Source organism: Musca autumnalis, unplaced genomic scaffold, assembly GCF_047663935.1.
Source record: "Musca autumnalis isolate F117 unplaced genomic scaffold, ASM4766393v1 scaffold_5, whole genome shotgun sequence".
NCBI classification, from domain to species: Eukaryota; Metazoa; Arthropoda; class Insecta; order Diptera; family Muscidae; genus Musca; species Musca autumnalis.
The window spans coordinates 98,370,345-98,392,154 of record NW_027412088.1 but is presented as its reverse complement, the minus strand read 5'-3'; the positions used below and the strand labels follow the sequence as shown (position 1 = coordinate 98,392,154).

General features: G+C 33.5%; 2 protein-coding genes across 5 annotated transcripts in view; both read right to left on the bottom strand.

The window, feature by feature from the left end:
* Positions 1–21,810, bottom strand: part of LOC141406096 (putative fatty acyl-CoA reductase CG5065) — a 70,431-nt gene that overhangs the window by 10,032 nt on the left and 38,589 nt on the right. For 2 of the 4 annotated variants that reach the window (XM_073991172.1, XM_073991173.1), the window contains 4 exons: positions 5,147–5,345; positions 4,830–5,069; positions 252–383; positions 57–188 (listed from right to left, as the gene is read on the bottom strand). The exons of 1 other annotated variant lie outside the window; for it this stretch is intronic. In XM_073991172.1, the coding sequence (XP_073847273.1) occupies positions 57–188; positions 252–383; positions 4,830–5,069; positions 5,147–5,345 (703 nt within the window). Of the gene's footprint in view, positions 1–56; positions 189–251; positions 384–4,829; positions 5,070–5,146; positions 5,346–18,214; positions 18,340–18,423; positions 18,553–21,027; positions 21,160–21,229; positions 21,470–21,532; positions 21,729–21,810 lie in introns of those variants that run through there. One more of the 4 variants, XM_073991175.1, reaches the window with a different exon arrangement.
* LOC141406101 (putative fatty acyl-CoA reductase CG5065) lies at positions 8,863–14,430 on the bottom strand. Its single transcript, XM_073991179.1, has 6 exons — positions 13,691–14,430; positions 13,403–13,598; positions 13,099–13,338; positions 12,258–12,389; positions 11,484–11,612; positions 8,863–9,423 (listed from the first exon to the last, which is right to left on the bottom strand). Exons 1-6 carry the CDS (start codon positions 13,731–13,733, stop codon positions 9,318–9,320), a joined length of 846 nt encoding a protein of 281 aa, XP_073847280.1. The 5' UTR covers positions 13,734–14,430; the 3' UTR covers positions 8,863–9,317.

Sequence of the window (21,810 nt, the reverse complement as noted above, 5' to 3'; positions counted from 1 at the left end):
AACAAATTATATAACAAAATAAGTCTTAATAAAACTAATTACAAATCATTTTTTACCAATTGAAAATAAGCCTAGACTTAGGAAAAGACTCCAATGACTCTTTGCAAATGTACTGACGACCGCCGAAACAACATGTTAGCAAATAACCATCAATGTCATATTCACGATTTTCGACTTGCACTTCAAATCTACACAAAATAGACAGGCTTATTATATAGGCTACGTGGGGAGATAAAGGCTTTCAAACTTACAGCGCCAAATCTGCAGGCGATAATGTATCCAGCAGTGTTAGTAAACGCTCATTTCTGAAATCCCATTTTCTGGTGGTGAAGAATTGCAAAACTTCCAAACCGACATATATACGCTTTTGTACATGAATCATGCTATGTAAAAATTTTAAAACAATTACAAAAGGGTACAGACAAAATAAAGGATAATGTGATACGTAATCAGTGTGGAGCTCTACAATGAAAACCATAAATTTTCGAAACAAAAACGTTAGAGTACATTTGGCTTAGCATGACGGATGTGTTTAGGGCTTAAGGTGGCGTAAAACGCCAGCTTCTTGGTTTCAATTTGTCCATTTTTTGTTATTGTGAATTAATTGCATGAAAACGTAAAGAACAACTTTGACAGCTTGAAGAATTTTCTTGATGTTGTTGTCTTGTTGTACTACCTACGTGACATGTTAAATAGATCTTGGTTTATAGCGTACAAATTCGATTGACAAGAATATGTTTTAATGGTTCATGTTGTTACAGCATCTACCTTTATTATTTTTTCATGGTTTTACCATGGCGGAATAAAGCCGTAAACACATCCAACGTTTCACTGGGTTTAATAGATCCAGTGAGTTATTCCTTGCCGTTTACATATACCATAAGGAGGATTAAAGTGACCGTTCGTTACTTTTTTCACAACTAAATATAAATTATTGTTATTTATTAATAATTGTTGTTTATTAATTTCTGCGATTCTTTTTGTTGTTTTATGTTATTTTTGTTTTATGTTTCGACATCCGCAAACGTCTACAGTAACGATGGCAAAAGAATGCAAACCACTTTATTATTTGCTGTTATGTATATATACATACATAAACAAAAATCCCCTGATTGTCATTTAAATACTCCAAAGCTAATTTCTAAATCCCGTAAGATTTTTACAGGATTTATTAAATCCAGTGGAGGATTTATGAATAGTCTAAATCAAGGCGAATTTAAGAAGGTGATCCAAAAGGCGAATTCAGGCCGTATTCTTCATTTGCTGTCAAAATTTTTTGCGCGAAATATCCACAAAAGGTAGAAGTAAATTGTAAAATATACTTCGCGAAGCTTAAATAATGACGTTGTCCACAAATATTCTTGATAGAAGTGAAATATTTGTTATTTATGTTTGATTAAAAATATGTTTTGACAGCAAATGAAGGCATCAGTTGGTATTATTGTATCACCTTCTTTCTTGCACCATGGTCTAAATCATGCACAAAGACGTAGAAGAAATAATAGCTCATGTAGACTAGCCATAAATCCTCGACTGGATTTAATAAATCCAGTACAAATGTCATGTTTAGGGCCAAACCTATAGCTCTGCGTGAGGTTTGGCCCTTAGATATACATTTTGGAGGATTTAAATGGTCAGTCAGCTGATTTTGTTCATAGCACAATTACCAAGGTAGATGCTTCAGCCCATCTGATCGAATTTGAAACGTTTGTAAATTGAATTCGCCTCAAAAAACATACATCAAATTGCATATTTATTGTTTAATACTGAAAATGGTAGCACATTATGCAAACTAAAGAGCAAATCGTCACCTGAAATGCCCAATGACGTAACCCTCAAAGGGTTGCGTTGAGGGTTACGTCTTTGGGCATTTCAGGTGACGAAATAAAGAATTATTTTATCGCAGTTTGTCCATCTAAAATAAATAAACGAATTATTTTATCGTTTAGATATTGTAAATATTAGTCTTGGTTGATTAAAATCAACTTTGTACATCAAAACAGATTTAATTTTTCCAGCTTGTTTACAAATTTTTACATATTAAATTATTTTTAGTGTAGCAATTCACCGACGCATCTACCTTGTTTCTTGTGCCAGCTTGCAACTTTTTGTATTTTCTAGCAACATGTTGCAAAAAACAGAGTTGAAAAATAAATCCTCGTATTGAGTGGATTTGTTTTAAATCTGGCATAAATCTTCGTATTTATGCCAGATTTAAAATAAATCCACTCAATACGAGGATTTATTTTTCTATGGGAAATTGGCTGGATTTAGCAAATAAAACCTGAAAATGTGCTAAATCCGGCTAATGAAACAATGTATAGAAACATCGTAAAATTACATTTTTGCTATGTTCCAGAACCTGCAAGAACCTACTATTTTTTACTACGATAAAATTTTTTCCTTTATGTTATCGGAAAAAATAGTTCAAATTAGTACATTCTTGCAGTTCTGGAACAGACCATATGTTAAACTCAACAAAGACATAAATACAACTAAGACTAGACAAAATGCATGCAACAAAAAAATGTTTACGAAACTTTGTATAGAAACATTACCATTAACAGGTTGCAGTTAATTCAAAATCGCAACCAAGGAGGAACATTACATGTAATGGTATCAGCAACGAAATTTATGAATTGAAGGATCTATTCAAGAATGATTCTATGTCAATTGGATCATTAAATTCGGTTAAATACGTAAAAATGTATAAAAAAAAGAAATGTTATATCACCATATCGTGATATAACATTATGTTAAATTCAAAAGCCATTCACTGAAGAATGATAGCAAACAAAATGTCTTATCTTGTTGTATTTGTCTTTGAAAAAAAAAGCCATTCACTGAATAATGATAGCAAACAAATGTCTTATTTTGTTGTATTTAGCTTTGTTCCTTTAATTTTTTTTTTATTGTAAAAGTAGCAAAAGAGAGAAGTTCTCTCTTCTCTCAGAAAACTGTGAAAATTGCTCTCGCGTAACAAGTTTTGCACAAAAGTAAAGAAACGGAAAAATAGTTGATCTGACAGCAATGTCAAAAAACAAACATGGCTGTCTAAAAAAAATAACAAACAACATAAATTTCACTGTTTTTTTTTCACTGGTTTAAATTTTTATTATTTAAATTCTTTTTATTTTGCTTTGACAAAGCGCGTAGTTTTCTTTTTCCCTTTTGCCTTAATTGTCAAATAAATGTCAAATGAGAAATGAGAAAGCCATTTTGGATCACTCACATGGTGGAATAAAAAGGTGTAGCGCCAAAAACAGCTGATCATCATACTAGTTGTCAAAATGCATTATTGTGAATAAAATCTCATACAAAATGTAAACAAGCAATTCACAGCAATGCATTATTGTGACCAAATTTGACGTTTGGTATGATTTGATGTAACACCTTCTTATTCCACCATGATCTCTCACTCTCTTAAAAATTGCTTCCAGTTTTACTAAGGAACGCTTTCCGAGTTAAAAATGGTAAAAGTTGAAGAAACTTTAACGTAAAGGAACAAAGCTTTTATGTCTTTGTCATGCATAACTCATTATACTAGCTGTCAAAATGCATCATTGAGAATCAAGTCACATACAAAAAGTATTCAACGTGATGAAATAATCTTCTTCTTTATTTGCCAATTCGGTTTTCGAATTATAGGCGACCAAAACAATATTAAAAAAAATATATATATATATGAATAATAAGGTTGCGCAAATACATCAGCTAATACATTTCAATCTGTCAAATTGGATGTTATTATGGATTAATTGTATAAAAACATAAACTAATAGCAAGGTTACATTAGAGTTTTTTGCCGGGGTAACCCACTTCATGAGGATTTATTTGACGTTTGCGCTATGGAATTGACATTTGAAACCCAAACCCACTGGGTTAATCCGGTTAAGTGTAACCGGGGTATAACATTATGGCAGCTTGAAGAAGTTCTTTACGTGACATATTAAATTGACCTTGGTAAACAATAACAAACGAAATGTAAACAAATCTTGATGTTTGTCCTTGGGTTCTACCATGATGCAATTACCAAGAACCAGAAACTACAACAATACTATTTTGATGGAAAGTGTTTCAAACTGTCGACATTTTTGTTTACGTTTTAATATGATTAATTCACAATAACAGTGAGAAATCAGCTTGCTAGATCACTTCACATTAGGTGTGTCTTTTTACGTGATAATTTGTAATAATTATTGCTAAATGTTACTAAATGCTGTCTTTTTACACAAAAGTTCAGTAAAAGAGAGCGAAGTGAGAGAACAAATTTGACAGTTTTTTGCTGAGAAATTGCTAAAAGTTGCTGAAAGAATTTTTCCCAGCAACATTTAGCAAGTTCAATCAGCTGTTTTTTAACCATCTGCTAATGGTCAGCTGCTCAATGTTTATCTTATCTTTGTGGAAAAATACTATAAATATTACGATTCAGCTATACTTATTGATTGTTTTATTAATATATTATTTTTTATTTATTTTGCTTAAAATTGAAGAACTTTTGCATTGCTTTGGAGTTAGTTTTTCTTTCATGCATTGGCGCCAATGGTTTTGTTTTGGTTATCAACTGTTATGTTGCTAAAGTTTACTAAATGCTGTCTTTTTACTTTTTTCTCTATTTTCGTATCGAAGAGTAAAATCTCTCTTATTCTCTGAAAAGAAGTTACTGAATAATTATTGCTGAAAAAGTTAAAAGACACAACTATTGTGTATAGCACCTTGGGTTCTACCAAACATGAGCACTTGTTGTTTCGTTTCGTTTACATTGACGCTCATAATCCTGATAATTGTATCACCCATAGACCATCATTTAAGGTTTCTTTCCTACTTACAATCTTCGTTTGCCCATAATCGTCAATATACCATCTATTAGCAATGCCGGCAGCCACATAAAAAATATCATATTGAACATGTGATAGTATTTGTTTGTTGTTACGTTAGGATTTGGATACCATAATGGCCAAGATAGAGGATATTTTTTGTTCAGTTCAGTCCCTTTGTTTAATACCCAACCCCATGTTTTGCGGCATTTTCGGGGCATTATTAAATTAAACACGGGTATCTCTTTGGGCCTGAAAATTATGGCAGAGCAAATTCGAATATAATATTCGATGGAATCATCTACAAAAATGAATGAACATAAACATACCTTTCTTTGTATTGTGTAAATCCGTATGGTATTATAATGAGATTATTTATGGCTACATCGACAGGTATCATATCAGCTTCCAGGGAGAGATCACACATCATTGAACGTAGTACACCACGCGCACCAGCCGTCATCACACCAACAGGTCCATTTAAACTATCAACCCAGCCGGGCAGGGGATCTTTATAGGCGGGTGAAACTGTATGGAGTTGATTTAAATATGAAATACATACCATTATTAATGACTTTTTTGTGGAACTCTGCTATAGAAGTGTGCGTGTTGGTGTGTGTGCGGGTGTACGTGTGCTCGTGTGTGTTATATGTATATTTATTTGTTTATTTTTTGTATATATTTTATCGTGTGTATTAATTCATAGTATAAACTAATCTAACATTTCTATATAAAATAGTACATTAACATTGTGTTGGATTTTGTAAATTCAGTTGATTTAATTTAAACTCTTTCATTACACATGCCTAAAATAAATCCTCAATAAGGAGGTTAATATGTGAATGTCAATGTAGATTTCATATGTCAATTCCATAGCGTATACGTCAAATTATCCTCGTAAAGAAAAAATCGATCTATAGCTTTGTTCCTTTACTTTTTAATAGTAAGAGTGGCAAAAGAGAAAAGTGTCAAAATTGTTCAAAATTGCTCTCTTATGAACATTTTTACCAGAAAAGTAAAGGAACGGAAAAATGGTAGGTCTGGCAGCAATGTCAGAAAAAAACATAAAAAATCAATTTTCGTCTTTTATTTCATAGTTTTTAATTTAGTGTTGTCAGTGTTCGACTTTTTCTTCGGTTTTTCGTCTATTTTGTGAAATAATCGTCAAACAAACGTCGAAAAATCAGTTCTGCCATTTTCTACCTGCAGAAATTTTGCTGGTAGCCTGTGGTAGAAGAGAAAGCCATTTTCGCTCTCTCTCCCCTCTCACTCTCTTAAAAATTGCTTCCAGTTTTGCCACTTTTCGGGGTTAAGGAACGCTTTGCAGGTTAAAAATGGTAACAAATGGTTAAAATGGTAACCTCAGGTAAGTAAAGGAACACAGCTTATGTTGCTCTTGCTCTTTTATTCTTTTATCAGAATTGACGCAGAACTTTACTGAAACGATAAAGCTGAAAACACATCCAACGTTTGTGTAAAGTTTTGTGTCATTTCTGGTAGATGAATAAAGACAAAGTGCTGCCAAGTTTCAGTTTTTCTCTATTCTTCTACCAGAAATGACACAAAACTTCACTCAAACGTTGGATGTGTTTTCAGCTTAAGTGGGGTACACACAATCAGTTTTGACTGTCAGTTTGTATTTGGCCCTTAAAGGCCGAAACTCAATCAATCTTTGCTTGCTTTGATCGCTTTTTAAGCCCAATTATAAAGGTGATGGTATTTTAAGAGGCTAATTTGACATTTGGAAGGTGAAAAAAGCATGCAACGAGCTGATTGAGCTTCTGCCTTTACAGAACGACCATGGCCAATCTATTAAATATATGTCAAATAAATGTATGTTAATAGCTTAATTGCAAACGTACTATTATTCCCGTATCCCCATGGTAGAATGATAAAAGGTAGTCGCATCTGTCAAATTTAGGAAAATACAGCCCTGTATGTCTGTACGGGAGCGTGTCAAATACAAAACAACAATAGTACATGACATTTCATAATATAAATAAAATACATATGTATATTTGTTTACCATTACTTTTTGTGTTTCGAAAAAAAAAAAACATTGGACATTTCAACAAATATTCGTACTCTGACTGGTAAGGCGCTAAAAAACACTTTTGACAGCACCGAATTTAAACAATCCCACATTATAGATGCTATGGAACAACGATTCTTGAAACATACACCACAATAACAACAAAATCTAATGGAACAAAGAAATTACAACAAATGCGTTCCTGGATCAAAGGATCAACCTCAGGAACAACAAATGTTGCGCCATTGAAACACACAGGATTGAGTGAGGATTTTATTTCTTCAGAAGCAGCAATAATCATCAGTGAAAACAGAATTCTCAATATATGAAAATTGGGTCGCAACCAACATCTCTACTACAACAACAGCAACAATTATCCGTGATTAATATTGCATGGAATCAGTCAGATTCGTAAGAATCGTACTACAATCGTACCTGTAACAAAAAACTTATATGTATACAAGGACAATATTCACGGTCATTCCAACAATTTGCGGAGCAAATCTACAATATTCCAAGGTTCTAGTATTACAACCAGGCCACGTAATTTCTGACAGCTGATAAATATTCTATGTAGCTGTTTCTTTCCCTATGGTAGTGGCAAATAATTCCCGACATTTGTATTGATATAAAGTTTTGCAACATTTTATTAATAAAAACGCCTTAAAATGTAACATACATGTAGTTTCGCTTGATTAAATCTGTTATAATAAATCAGAATATATAATTGTAGTCCGGTCGGGTTGTTGTTGGTTGATTTGATCATGAACAGTTTAACCGTTTTATATGTGGTGTTCCCTGAAAGAATCCAAAGTCTGTTGTTGTTGTAACAATGTTATTATATGTTTGTAAGTTCCTATCCTGCATAATCTGCCTCTGGGTCAATCTCCAGTTCAAGGAATGTGGCTGTTTCGATGGAATCTACTAGTCATTTGAGCATACGTTTTGCGCGGTGTCATCGATCCATGCACTATAGGAATTCAGACGGCTGGACCATACCGAGCGTAGTCGAGCCAAAACTACTCTGGTTTGTCGTGCAGCTGACGCTCCTCGGCTGCGATAGATGTACACATATTTGGATCCAACGCTTAGATTTCTTCGCAATAATGATCGATTTTAACAGCCGTAGCCCTTAAGGTGCTTTCCTTCCTTGCCGATTTTCAACAAGCAAACATTCACCAAATTTGTTGTGGGAATCGGCATTGCTCAATAGGACTTTTTTCTTTAAGATTTCTTGCAGATCTTGATAAATATCCATAGCGCCACCAATGGTCAACAGTAATTTTTAATGTATGTATTTGTCGATTGTTTTTGACGACCGGAGAAAATTTAATTTTTAAACAAACATTTTTCGTTTTAATTTAAAAATGGAAATTAAATTTAAACTGACATTTTTTCATACATACAAATGTAAATAAACACACATACATATAAGCATTCAGTGTCAATTTTTTTGACAATGAACGTACTTCAAATTTAAAATTTGAAAAAAATTTTAAACAGCTGTTAGCATGAAACTACCTTTCTTGTTGTACCATGCCGTATCCCTTGACTGTCAAAAGCATAGTTTAATTAGAAATGTTGGGTAAAATGCATTTTACATTTAACATGTTTTATAAAACATGCATCATTTACGTTGTCAATTCCATACAATATCTGTCAAATAAATGAGGCAAGCTCCAAAAACACCTGTTTTAAGTGGAAGTGTAAAATGCGTTTAAAGCTTTATGTCAGTATAATTTTATCTTCCGAGTGTTTCTAAAACTTTAAGAAAATGAATAATATGCCAAACAATTTCAAACCCAATCGAATTCAAGGATTCTAAAATTGTTTTTAGAACAAATTATCATGATATGTGGAGAAACCTTGACACTTCAATCATTTTCCGCGTTTCTTATATAATGCTCAAAGTAGTATTATAAACAAACCCACTTGTCGCTTTTGAGTTTAGTAATTTTGAAGTTATATGAATTCAGGAAAAAACCAGGGTTCTATAATCGGATGCTAATAATTTCTTGTGAGGATACTAATAATTTCTTGTGAGGATATCTATTATCCTATAGTAACTCAGACATCTCAAATGGTATTTCTGCATCTCAATAAAAATCTCATTTATATAAATTTGCAGAATTTGAATCATCCATTAATAAACAAAATATTAAAAAATAAAACACCACTGCGTATCCTTGTTAACAGGATAAATTCAAGTTTTTTTTTTAATTACCAACAACATTTATTACAACTTTTTATTAACATGGACCATTTCTTTTTGTTTTGTACAAATGTCTAAAATAATTAAAACTAATTTAAATTTTTACAACTAATATCATAAGGCAATATGTTATGATTTAAAGAAAGGTTGCTAGAATAGAGAAAGAAATTTCAAAGGGTATATGACTTCTGCAATAGAGAAAAATAAATGCAAACAAATGACAATGTTAAGCAGAAAGCTTTGCTATGAAAATAGATTAAAAAATGTTTTCAAGCATGTCTAAAACACCAGTCCACTTCAATAGATATTTGAAGAAGTAATAGACAATAAATGTTTTGCAAACCCGATCAAGAACATACATGCTGCAAAAGAAAGTAAGAAAAATAAAAAAATGGAGATTTTATATATAAAGTATGGTTAAAGTTCAGGGAAATGTACGTATTTGAACAAGAAAATGTGACCTTAAATGTTGTTACCATAGAATAATGGATTCTATTTATGAAGCAATGAGCAGCCAAATAAATCCGGTCCGTTGAGTGTCATTTCACGCGTCAAAAACAACAACCACTAAACAAGTGTACGTGATGTTCTTGAAGTTTTCATGTGGTTGTTGTAACGCAACACTCAACGGACCGTATGTACCGAGACCTTAAAGGCTTTCGCACAATGGCTCCGTTAGAATTTTACGCTTATGTACCCTCCAAATCATGTTGGAGGGTAAAGGAGTATGAGTGATGCCAGGGCGGAATAAGTAGGTGTTACAACAGTCGCTAGAAACCAGTCTAGACTTCAAAACTTGTTCACGTTTAATATGTGATTTTATTGTGAATAATGAATATTGAAAACTAGACGATAATCAGCTGTTTTTTTAGTACCTGTCATGGTGGAATAAGAAGGTGTTACATCAAATCATACCAAACGTCAAATTTGGTCACAATAATGCATTGGTGTGAATTGCTTGTTCACATTTTGTATGAGATTTTATTCACAATAATGCATTTTGACAACTAGTATGATGATCAGCTGTTTTTGGCTTTACACCTTTTTATTCCGCCATGGTACCTGTCATGGTACAATAATGTATAAGGTAGGCCACAGCTAACAGCTGATTACAATTTTTTTCTTGTTATGGCCTATTCTGTCAAAAGCAGGGTTGACATTTTTTTCTGTTGTTGACATTATGCAATTATTAAGGTAGATGCATCAATGAATTGTTCCAACAAAAACACTATATCTTAAAATTGAAAACAAGGACAAGAAATTTTATTCGCATGGCTAAATAAAATTGTTGATTTTTTAATATGCAGTTATACTTGCGAATGAACGATTTGTCAAGTATTGACATTTATTGAAATTTGTTCTAAAAGTACGGGAACGGAAAAATTACACATATTGTAAAATTTCTAGCTGAAATGTGCAATCACGATGTTAGATCAGCCAAACTTTTCAAGTAGAAGAAAGAGAATGGAATTTTTGTTTTCGCTGTCTTAAGTTTTGGGTACAACTTTTGCTATTTTTGGAACACTTAAGGCCATAAGCTACCTCGCCTGCTTGTCTTACTTGATTCTGATAAAAGAATAAAAAAGAAAAGGGCAACCCAGTTCGAAATTTGCTCGGCCTTTTTTATTGTTTTATTTTTATTATGTCAGCAATGAAGCAGGAAAGCAAGGCAATCAGGCGAGGCAGCTTATGTACCCAGACCTTTATCTAGCGATAATATTCTGTAGCATAACTGAAGTTATTTTTATTTTATTATTTAGTACTTTTAAAATAAACAGTGAAGTTATAAATTTCATACGTTGTTGTAAAAACGACTAACTATGCATATACATCTACCTTTATTATTGCTCCATGTCATTTGACGTTTTAAGCCATGGCTACAGCGTTGTATTTTTCAGCGATTTTCATACCTGGCCTACCTCTACTTTATTATACCATGGCAAAACCGACTAACTATGAATATACATCTACCTTTATTTTTGCTCCATGTCATTTGACGTTTTAAGCCATGGCTACAGAGTTGTATTTTTCAGCGATTTTCATACCTGGCCTACCTCTACTTTATTATACCAATAGGAAGAATTGTACGACTTCTTTCTTTTCGTCGCTAACTTACCGAAAAATGTCGTTAATTACCGAATTTATAAGCATTTTATTTTTACCGATATTTGTCGGTAACTCAAAAAATGAGCTAGAGAATCGCACTACTGATTAAATTTTGTATGACAAATCTGGTCAAATCTGACCTTAATAGTACGGTTACATACAACTGGATTTAATAAATTCTTTGGATTTCAGAACGTCAAATCAATCCTCATAAAAAAGGTTAACCTGGCAAAAAGCTCTAATGTAAACTTGTCGATATTCTGATAAAACATTTTCTTGTTTCAAATTTGTACTGCTATTTCATGAATCTACTTACAGTTTCAAATGAATTCTTGCTCTGGCTTGGTTCTCTGGTTTTTCTTTGAGCATGTAAAGACGACCACCCTTTGCACAGCTGATCATGTATTCTTCCTCAGTGTGAACGGGATCCATGTTCATGTTGAAGCTGAAATAAGATTATAAAAGCTTAATAATAGTACAGCAATAAAAATGTCTAAATTTTTTGGAAAACTTGAATTCACAATAAAGCCGCAAAACATAATTACCATATGAGTTTGGCGTTGTTTTTGGCCGTTTTTAAACTTTTGGGCATGACGCCGAAAAATTTAAATTCATTCTAAATATGTACATAAATGCCTGCAAACATATCAACGCTAAACTTTAGTGTCGGCGCCGACTTGCTGTTGTTGTTTTTCTCTCAACGCCCAACGCAAAACTTTAAGCCGAAAACACATCCAACGTTTCGGTAAAGTTGAGCGTCATTTCTGATAAAAGAATAAAAGAGCCGGGGCAATTCAGTCGTTTGTCAGAAATGTCGCCCAACTTTACTAAAACTTTGGATAACATTTTGGCTTTACTCAAACTTTGCTTCTGCTTTTGGCTTTAACCAGAACTAAAGAATCTAATAGTACGTTTATATTTACGAAATCTACCCAGATTTCAAATGTCAATTCCACTGCGTACATGTCAAATAAACCCTCGTTATAAACCCAGTGGATTTAATTTGACGTATACGCTATGGAATTGACATTTGAAATCGAATAGATTTCGTAAATCTAAACGAACTATAAATGCATGTGTTAAAACTTACATTTCCTTATCCTTCGGCGTTAACGATGTCCACAGTGAAGCATATCTTTCTGATTTGAAGCACCATGGGTTCAAGGTAAAGAATTGCAAGACTTCCAAACCAGTGGCAATTTTTTGATGGACACGAACCATGCTGTAATTAAATACGAATTATTTTTGTTTCAAAATCGCTTTAATTAAATGCAGTTACGCCAGTGCTCGTTAATAGGGGCAATCATAAATATTTCCCTCGGAATTTTTCGCACGGAAAATAATTTTAAAAAGTGAAATTCTTTAAAAATCAATATTTTAAAATGATGAAAACTACTAGAATCACATAATGATGGAATATTCTCGCCGAATTCATAAAAATATTCCCTTTTTTGACATAAATATGGAAATAAAAAATTTGGGAAAGGGAACAAATTCGGCACGGAATTTTTATTTATGATTGCCCTCAATGTAATGACGATACCATGGCACAATTAACCAGGTAGTGGCATCGTAAAATTTTGAATATGTTAGGTCAAAACTTTCTTTATGTTGTTGGGAATATTACAACAAACATAATTTTTTTATAAAGGGATTTGACTTTTCACATTCGATCAGCTGGTGTGATACCACTACCTGGTAGTTCTGCCATGGACGATACTGAACGCTAGTGTAAACATATAGTACATTTACATTTACGAAATCCACTGGATTTGAACTGTCAATTCCATTGCTTAAACGTCAAATGAAATCCAATGGATTTCAGATGAGTTTTCAATTGACGTATACTACAAGAATTGAAAGCTGAAATCGAGTGGATTTCGTAAATGTAAACCAAGCAATAATCTAACTCTCTTCCATCTACTACTTACAATCTTTTTTGACCAAATATCAGCAACAGGAAATCAATAAAATACGCTGGCAACCAATGGAACAATATCGTATTGAATTTATGATAGTATTTATTTGTGGTAAGGCAGGGATCGGGATACCAAAGGCCAGCATCTAATGGATATTCTTCATTGACACGTTTGCTCATTTCAATGATGTCGCCAATAGCCTTCTTACGATGTTCTGCATTGGTAATGTTATAGACGGGAACTTCTTCGGGTCTAAATTGTAAATAAATAAATTTATTTTATTGTTTCCAGAAAGATGTTTGTGTCTGCAACTTACCTCTTACCCTTATTAAATTCATAGGGTATAACAATTAAACCATTGATGGCATAATCCACAGGAATAAGTTCCGATTTATTTTTCATATCAACCAAAACGGAGCGAATAACACCTTTGCCGCAACCGATCATAAGACCGGTGGGACCATTCAAATTATCAACCCAACCGGGTAGTGGTTCATAAGCAGCTGGCGATACTATATGTGGGTGAAGTGAAAGAAGTGTAGGAAAAGGAGGACGAATAATGAATATACGAATGTGTGGTATAAAATAGATAGTGATAACTTACGTTCATATGGACAAGAATGACAAGAAGCAGTTTTTACACACATTTTGGTGAACAAAGATGACGAACGTTAATAGCCTTTCCGAAATTAAACATGGTTTGTGAATGTGTGGTTTTGGTGCATTGATGGGTGTATTAGTGATGTGTGAACATGGCACAATAATTATTAATTATTCCGCCATGGGTGTGAATTATGAAATAATTTAATGTTTTAATTAAAAATTTAGGTTATGTTATATTCCAAAATATATAAAAGGAAGCATTTGTTAGTAGCTTAGTTCAATTTATTTTTATAGTTTTCGTGAAAGTTGTATTGTCTTTGTGATTGTATTTGAAAGGTACTGTCAGAGTAGAAAAATCAATAAAACCACAACGATTTAAATGTCAATTCCATTGCGTATATGTCAAATAAATCCTCATAAAGAATGTCAACCCGACAAAAAGCTATAATATAAACAGGATATAACTCTTAATCTGGGCTGTTCCTTTACTTTTAAAAACGGCAAAGATAACAAAAGAAGTAAAATTTGTCTACCGCTCTCATACCAATTGTATTCTATTTGAAGTAAGAGAACACTTTTCTAGTAAAAAGTCATAAAACTTGTAGATTCTTGCTTGTAAAGGAACAGAGCTATTGTTACCTCGGTATGTTTCAATGTTGAATCAACACCTTCCAACATATGCTCTGTTCCAGAACCTGCAAGAAGCTACTATTTTTTACTAATGGGTACTTTACACGATATGTTTTTTACATATGAGTTGTCACTTCTCCCATACAAAATATATATGCAAAGTGACAGCTCATATGTAAAAAACATATCGTGTAAAGTACCCATAAGATAACATTTTTTCCTTTATGTTATCGTAAAAAATAGTAGCTTCTTGCAGTACTGGAACAGACCAATATATTGCAACATACGTGTATAAATGGAAACTGGTTATTTGTCCAATATTGAAATTGAATATCAAAATATAGAGTTTCGTACATGCATCGTATAAACACTGTGTAAACACTCAAGTAGTGCTTAAGGGATGTTCGCACGTTTATATCAACTGACCATTTTGTTAAGGGGAGTACACACTACCGGGTTTGAAAGATAGTCAACATATTTTAGGACAATATTGGCCTGTTCCGTACTTTATAAAGTGGTAAAAGTTGTAAAAGTCGTAAACGATTTTCATATAAATTTTGTGTACGGGAACGCAAAATGTGTAAAAGTGGTAAAAATTGTAAAAACTTTTTAGTTCTGGAACAGAGCTTATGTTGGCAAATAAAACCTTTTGTTTGGTCCCAATTTACATTGGGCGAGTTTACTTGCGGCAAATGTCATTTTGTTGGAGAGAGAGGTGAGGTATATGGTAACCCTTTGCCTCTCAGCACCCTCTCTCACCTACAAACTGACAATTGCCGCAAGTAAACTCGCCTAATGTAAATTGGGACTTAGTTAAAAAGGTTTGAAATACAAAATGTCAAAGTTATTTTTTTCATTGAATCAATATATGAAAAGTAAACAAACAGGATATGTGTTTATACTGTGATTCAATCACAATAGTGTATTTTCATAGTTCACATCATTATCAGCTGTTTTTAATTGTGGACTGTCATGGACGATCCGCAAGCCAGCGCTTGGCTTCATTTCTTTGCAAATGGGAAATTATATGGGAATACCGTTGTTCTCCCTTATAATTTTCCTTTGACACTGCGAGAGGGCAAAACTCAATCGGGCCGCTTGCTTTGTTCGCTTTGCTTGGGTCATTACTAGTAGGTCATTACACATCCAACGTTTGGATAACATTTTGCGTTTGGCATTGACGCCCGAAAATTTTTCTTGTTCTACTTCTCTTTGTGTTGCACACAACAACGCTCAGTTTTAGATTTCAAAGTTAAAAGTTTTGAATTTGGCGTTTTGGCGGCGCCGTTGTGTTTGACATTTCATTGTTTACATGTTATACAAACACATTGACGCATTTTTGAGCTTATTGTTTTTTTTTTTCTTTGTTTATTTGTTTCTCATTTTATAATAAGAAGTATATAATAACAATGTTTAAGGAGGTATTGTATTATATTATAGCTGTGCTCCAGAACTAAAAAGTTTTTAGAATTTTTACGACTTTTACAAATTTTACTCGAAAAACCGTACACAAAAAAGTTGTAAAATGTTCACTTCTCTTTAAACAAAAAATGGCGCTGAATGACGCTCTCTTTAAAAACTTCTTACTCGACAAATTTGAGCGTGTAAAAAATAGTAACATGGTTGTCGGCGTCTGATTGGCTGGTACTCCGTCTTTGACATTTGTTCCAGGTTTTTTACGTTTTTTCCATTTTTGCGATCCCGTACTTTTGAAAACACTTTTGTGTGAGATCAATTTTTTTCTCTTCCTCTCTTTTACAAGTTTTACTATTAAAAAGTACGGGAACAAAGCTTATATTTCTTACATGTTGAGCGCCAAACATATGGTTTTGTTTAAATAAAACATGTGGCTTACGACGGCGTTATCAAACGTTTTATGTGTGTTACCAACGTTCAACGTAAGTCGACGACGACGGACGACACAAAACTTTAAAACAAACGTTGGATATGTTTAGGTCTTTACCTATGTATTCGAAAAAAAACACATTTTAATGAATTTATAAATCGGTTGATTTGCAACATTTAGTTATTAGCTGTGTCTTTTTACGTGATAATTAGTAATAATTGGTAGAGTTGTGTCGTTCATGAACGAACCGGCTCAAAGGAACGATTCCGTGAAAAGAACGAACGGATCCGTATCCAGGTCATTCTTTTATATCGTTCATTTAGATCCCCGATGGACGAGTCATTGCTGCTTACAAAATTAGCAGCATTGGTTTTGCAGTCAAACTCTAAACAAACGCTGCGTTAGCGGAAGCAGCACAAATTTCCAAACAAAACAAACAATGATTCAGAGAGCTACTCTCGCTCAGTAACTCACCTCATTCAGTAGCACATCTCGGTCATATCTTTCTTTTGCATCATTCGTTCATCTGGTTCTTTCATATCAAAACCACCACCACTACGTTCAGAAACAAACCCACCCCCATTAGCACACAATGTACACAATGTGTCATTCGTGAACGAACATTTTCAAAAGAACGATTCGGTGAAAAGAACGACGGAGTCGTATGCAGCAGAGAACGAACGACTTCAAAAGAAAATAATACAGTCAAATGTATTGTTGAACGAAAAAGAGCCAACGAACGAAGTAAATGACCCGGATCTTTTTGGTGAACGGAATGAAAAAGATCGATCAGCTCAATGAACGAGATTGCCCAACACTAATAATTGGTGTGTCTTTTTACTTACTAAATGTTGCTGAAACAATTTTTTCAGCAACTTTTCCTCTATACAACTGTCAAAATTCGAAACATTTATAATAATTATTACTAAAAGGACACAGCTAATTATTACTAATGTTGCAGATTTTGACAGTTGTATAAAGGAAAAGTTGCTGAAAAAATTGTTTCAGCAACATTTAGTAAGTAAAAAGACACACCAATTGTCTGAAGATTTAAAAGAGTAATGTATAATAATGAAAGAAATTGCTCTCTTGTATTTGTTGAAGTGAGTGTGGGTATATGGCGGACAAAATATTTGAGAATTTGTTGATTTTATGAAAATGTCGATACTTGGTTTTTATTTGTTTCAAATTGTATGGGGTGTGTATGGTATATTTTTGAGTGCGAAAAGAGTAGATTTGATTTGAACATTTGTTGATTCTATGAAAATTTCTATATTTTGACCCGATTTACATTAGTCGAGTTTACTTGCGGCAATTTTTTCGTTCCTTTTTAAACTTGCCTCTTGCGTTTATAAAAGGCAATTCTGTTCCTACAAGTTTTGTTTTCAAAACAATGAAAATAATGTCAAATATGAAAAATATAAAAGGAATTGCCAGAAAATTGCCGATACGAGCAATTTTTTCGATTTCCATTCCCCTTACGTGTCTCTCCTACAAACAGGGACTTGCCGCAAGTAAACTTGCCTAATGTAAATTGGGACTTGGTTCTTATTTGTTTCAAATTGTGTGAGCGGTGTATGGTATATTTTTGAGTGCCAAAAGAGTAGTTCCGATAAATTTTGATACGAAAAATTCATGTGTAGAGGGAAAGTGTGTATTTGTGTGGTGTGACAGAATAAAAATGTTGAAAGAAGTGTTTTGAATTTTTAATAACCTCAAACTGCTCTAAGCAATACATACCATTAACAAAAGGAAAGTAACATTTTCAACTCAGATTAGACACACAGTGATTGGCATAGAACTTTTCTTAACACACAACACATTAGAACAATTGGTTTAACATAAATAATCAACGTGGGACTTTATCCAAATGTTTATTTATTTGTGAAGAAAATTTATTATTATTTTTTTTTTTCATAACTCTGAAATAAAATAAAATGGTTTGGCGATAACACAATAACCCGATTTAAAGCATTTTAGTTACATAAGTACGTATATATAAACAACAAAGCAATATAATATATAAACAATTTAATAAACATAAAAATAGTAATTTGTAAAAAAAAAAATTGACATTCAATCAGCCTCCAATCTAGTTCTTAACCATATTATAGGTCCAATATGATAATAAACCGATAATAATGGCCTTGCAAGTACGATCAAGAACATACATCCTATAAAAGAATTATTATGTTATATTTTTAAAGGAAAGTGAAAATTCTCCATTGGGGAAGAGGGGATGGGGGAAACACTCTTACATTTTCAATTGTCTTCTGGCTCTGGGTAAAGATTCGGGTAATTCTTTCATTAAATATAGACGACCACCTTGTATACAGCTTGTCATAAATAATTCTAAATCTTCAACGGTATCCATGTTCATGTTGAAACTGAGAGGGGATTTTTTCAAAAATAAAAGATTTATAAAAATTGCTAACAACAATATAACTAAGGATGAAGGCTCAATGCAGGCGACAAACGTAGAGTTTTCATAGATTATTGTCATCACTCAAGCCACGTTTACATTGTACACGTTGCCGTAATTCATAAACAAAAATGCATCTTGTAAATGTGGCTTAAGATGTGTTGGAATGGTGGTAATACTTATGGGTGCTTTACACGATATGTTTTTTCCATATGAGTTGTCACTTCTCCCATAAAAAATGTATATGCAAAGTGACAACTCGTATGTAAAAAACATATCGTGTATAGTACCCATTAAGTCGAGAACACATCAAACTGAATAGAGAAAAAGTCAAACTTGGCTGCACTTTGTATTTTTTTGTCTACCAAACGTTAGATGTGTTATCGGCATTAAGGGCCAAATATATACGGTCCGTTGTGTGACGCTTTGCGCTTTGAAAACAACAACCACATGAAAAATGTGTGAGTGATGCCAAGTTTGTTCTTGAAGTTTTCATGTGGTTGTTGTAACGCGACGCTCAACGGACTGTATGGCTCCATTGAATGTCGTTTTAAACTTTAAAAACAACAACCACATGACTTCCAAAGGAAACTTGGCATCACTTACACATTTTTATGTGGTTGTTATAACGCGGCACTCAACATAGTGTGAAGAGGCCTTAAGCGCTCGGCACATACGATGCGTTGAGCGTCGCGCTACAACAACCACATGAAAAATGTGTAGGTGATGCCAAGTTTTTTGAAAAACAACAACATGGCTGACGCATTAAAGTTAAATATAATTTAACTTTTTTGGGACAACGTGTGCCCCAACGTGTCACTAAACGGACCGTATGTGCCGAGGGCTTTAAGCCATGATGAAATAATAAGGTGTCGTAAAACGACCCTGTCAAATCTGTCAAATTTTTTGTTATTGTGAAAAAATTGTATGAAAACGTAAACAAACATTTTGACATATTGAAGAATTTTCCGCCAAAATTAGTTTTTGTTGTGCTACTTACGTGATCTAATAAATAGATCTTGCCTTAAGCCTAAAACACATTCAACGTTTGAGTAAAGCTGCGCTTCATTTCTGGTAGAAGAATAAACCACAACGGCTTTAAAGGCCTCGGCACATTGGCTCCCTTGAGAGCAACAACCACGTGAACAAAGTGTAATGCTGAAAACACATCCAACGTTTAAGTAAAGTTTTGTGTCAGTTCTGGTACATTAATAAAATACAAGGTGCTGCCAAGTTTAAAAATTTTTATTTTTGTACCAGAAATGATACAAAACTACTCAAACGTTGAATATGTTTTCAGCGTAAGTTATGCCAAGTTTACTTTTAAAGTTTCCATGTGGTTGTTGTTTTTAATGCAACGAAAGGCAAGACGCAAAATTGAACTATTGTCACTCAAACAGAATATTCTGTAAATAGAATTCCATAGCGTATACGTCAAATAAATCCACGTTATAAATTCAGTGGATTTTATTTCAGGTCCTTTATAACACTAAAAACATTAATGCATTAAGTCCCGGTCCACACTAGAGCGATTTCATTGAAAAAAATTCATGAAATTATGCGTCCCTAGATCGAGCTCCAAATTAGAGTAAAATCAAGAAATTGCCGTAGTGGGAAACTCGATCTAAGAACGCCTAATATCATGAAATTTTTTCAATGACGTAGCTAGTATGGACCGGGACTAAAATAAGAACCTCATGCAAATATTGAAAATGTGATTGGCAACACTTTTACTGTTTTCATGTGGTTTTAACGCGTTTAATAAACACGGTGCTCACCACAACCATTCAATGCCAACCACATCGAGAGTAATGCCAAACGTTTTTGATTTAACTCGAACGTTAAAGGAACTCTTAACGGACTCAATTGGTTTCGATTTTAATAGTGACAAAAATGCAACGGCGAAACTACATTTGCTGCCTGCTTTGACATTCTATCCATATTTGATTTTGTGGAAATCGCTTTACTCTAAAGGCCGAGACACAATCAGAGATTGGCTTGTTTTACAAGTTTTTTTGTACAGCCCGCAAATATACACAACAGTTTGTAGATAAACTACAAAAGTAATACTACGTTTAGATTTACGAAATCCACTTGATTTCAAATGTCAACTCCATTGGAAATATGTCAAATAAATCCTCGTCGCAAATCCAGTGGATTCTACTTGACGTATACGCAATGTAATTGACATTTGAAATTGAGTGAAATTCGTAAATCTCAACGTACTAGAGGAATGCGTTGGAAAACCAGGGTTGTATTTGTCTTTTCTAAGCCCTTTTACGTGGGGTTTACAAAGGACAAGTTGTAACAAAATACAACCTTGATTTATCCACGCATTCTTAAATTGAACAGAGATTGAGAAACCTCATAGATTGTAATCGTCTTAAGAACAGCAGTTCCACAAATCTCAAAAAAAAACTACCGAAGAGATTCTTCTCACATTAACTTGTCCTGATCATTTAAGTTCTGCCACAATGCTTCATAACGCTCCGATCTAAATACCCAAGCTCTCATGGTAAAGAATTGAAGAACATTTAAACCAACTTGAACACGTTGTTGGACACGTATCATACTAGAAAAAAATCAATAGATAAGACAAATGGCATGGAAAGTATACGAAAAGTAAAGGAAAACAAACTTACAAACGCTTTTGACCCAACAAGAACAGTAGAAAATCAATAAAATATGCCGGTAACCAGTGGAAAAGCAAAACATTTATTTGATGTAGAAAACGACTTGTGGTTATAGTACCATCGGGATACCATAGGCCAGTTTCCATTGGATATTGATAGCCAATCTTTTTGCTTAAATCAATAACTTCACCCCAGGGTACTTTGCGACGTTCAGCACAAGTTATATTATAGACAGGTATCTCCTGGGGCCTAAATAAAACATTGGTTCTTAAAACAGAACTTTGTAGTAGATTCATCATTTCTTTTGTTTACCTTGGATTTGTACAAAATTCATAGGGTATAACAACCAGTCCATTAATAGCATAGTCGACCGGTATGGCTTCCGATTTATGACGTCTATCGATGAGCATGGAGCGTATAACACCTTTACCGGCACCCACCATAAGTCCGACTGGGCCGTTTAAATTGTCTACCCATCCATTGACCGGCTCAAAGGCCGAGGGTAGTACTATTTTCGTTTCGTTTAAGAAAAACATTATATTAATTTTAAATTTCACTTTGCAAAGGCAGGGAAAAGCGTTTGGGAATGG

Excerpts from the sequence above, each read along its gene's own strand:
- LOC141406101 (XM_073991179.1), bottom strand. The coding sequence starts at position 13,733 with ATGTGTGTAAAAACTGCTTCTTGTCATTCTTGTCCATATGAAC. Across the intron at positions 12,390-13,098 it reads ATATTTGGTCAAAAAAGATT|CATGGTTCGTGTCCATCAAA; the intron begins GTAAGTAGTAGA and ends ATTTAATTACAG. Across the intron at positions 9,424-11,483 it reads GCAAGAATTCATTTGAAACT|CATGTATGTTCTTGATCGGG; the intron begins GTAAGTAGATTC and ends TTTCTTTTGCAG.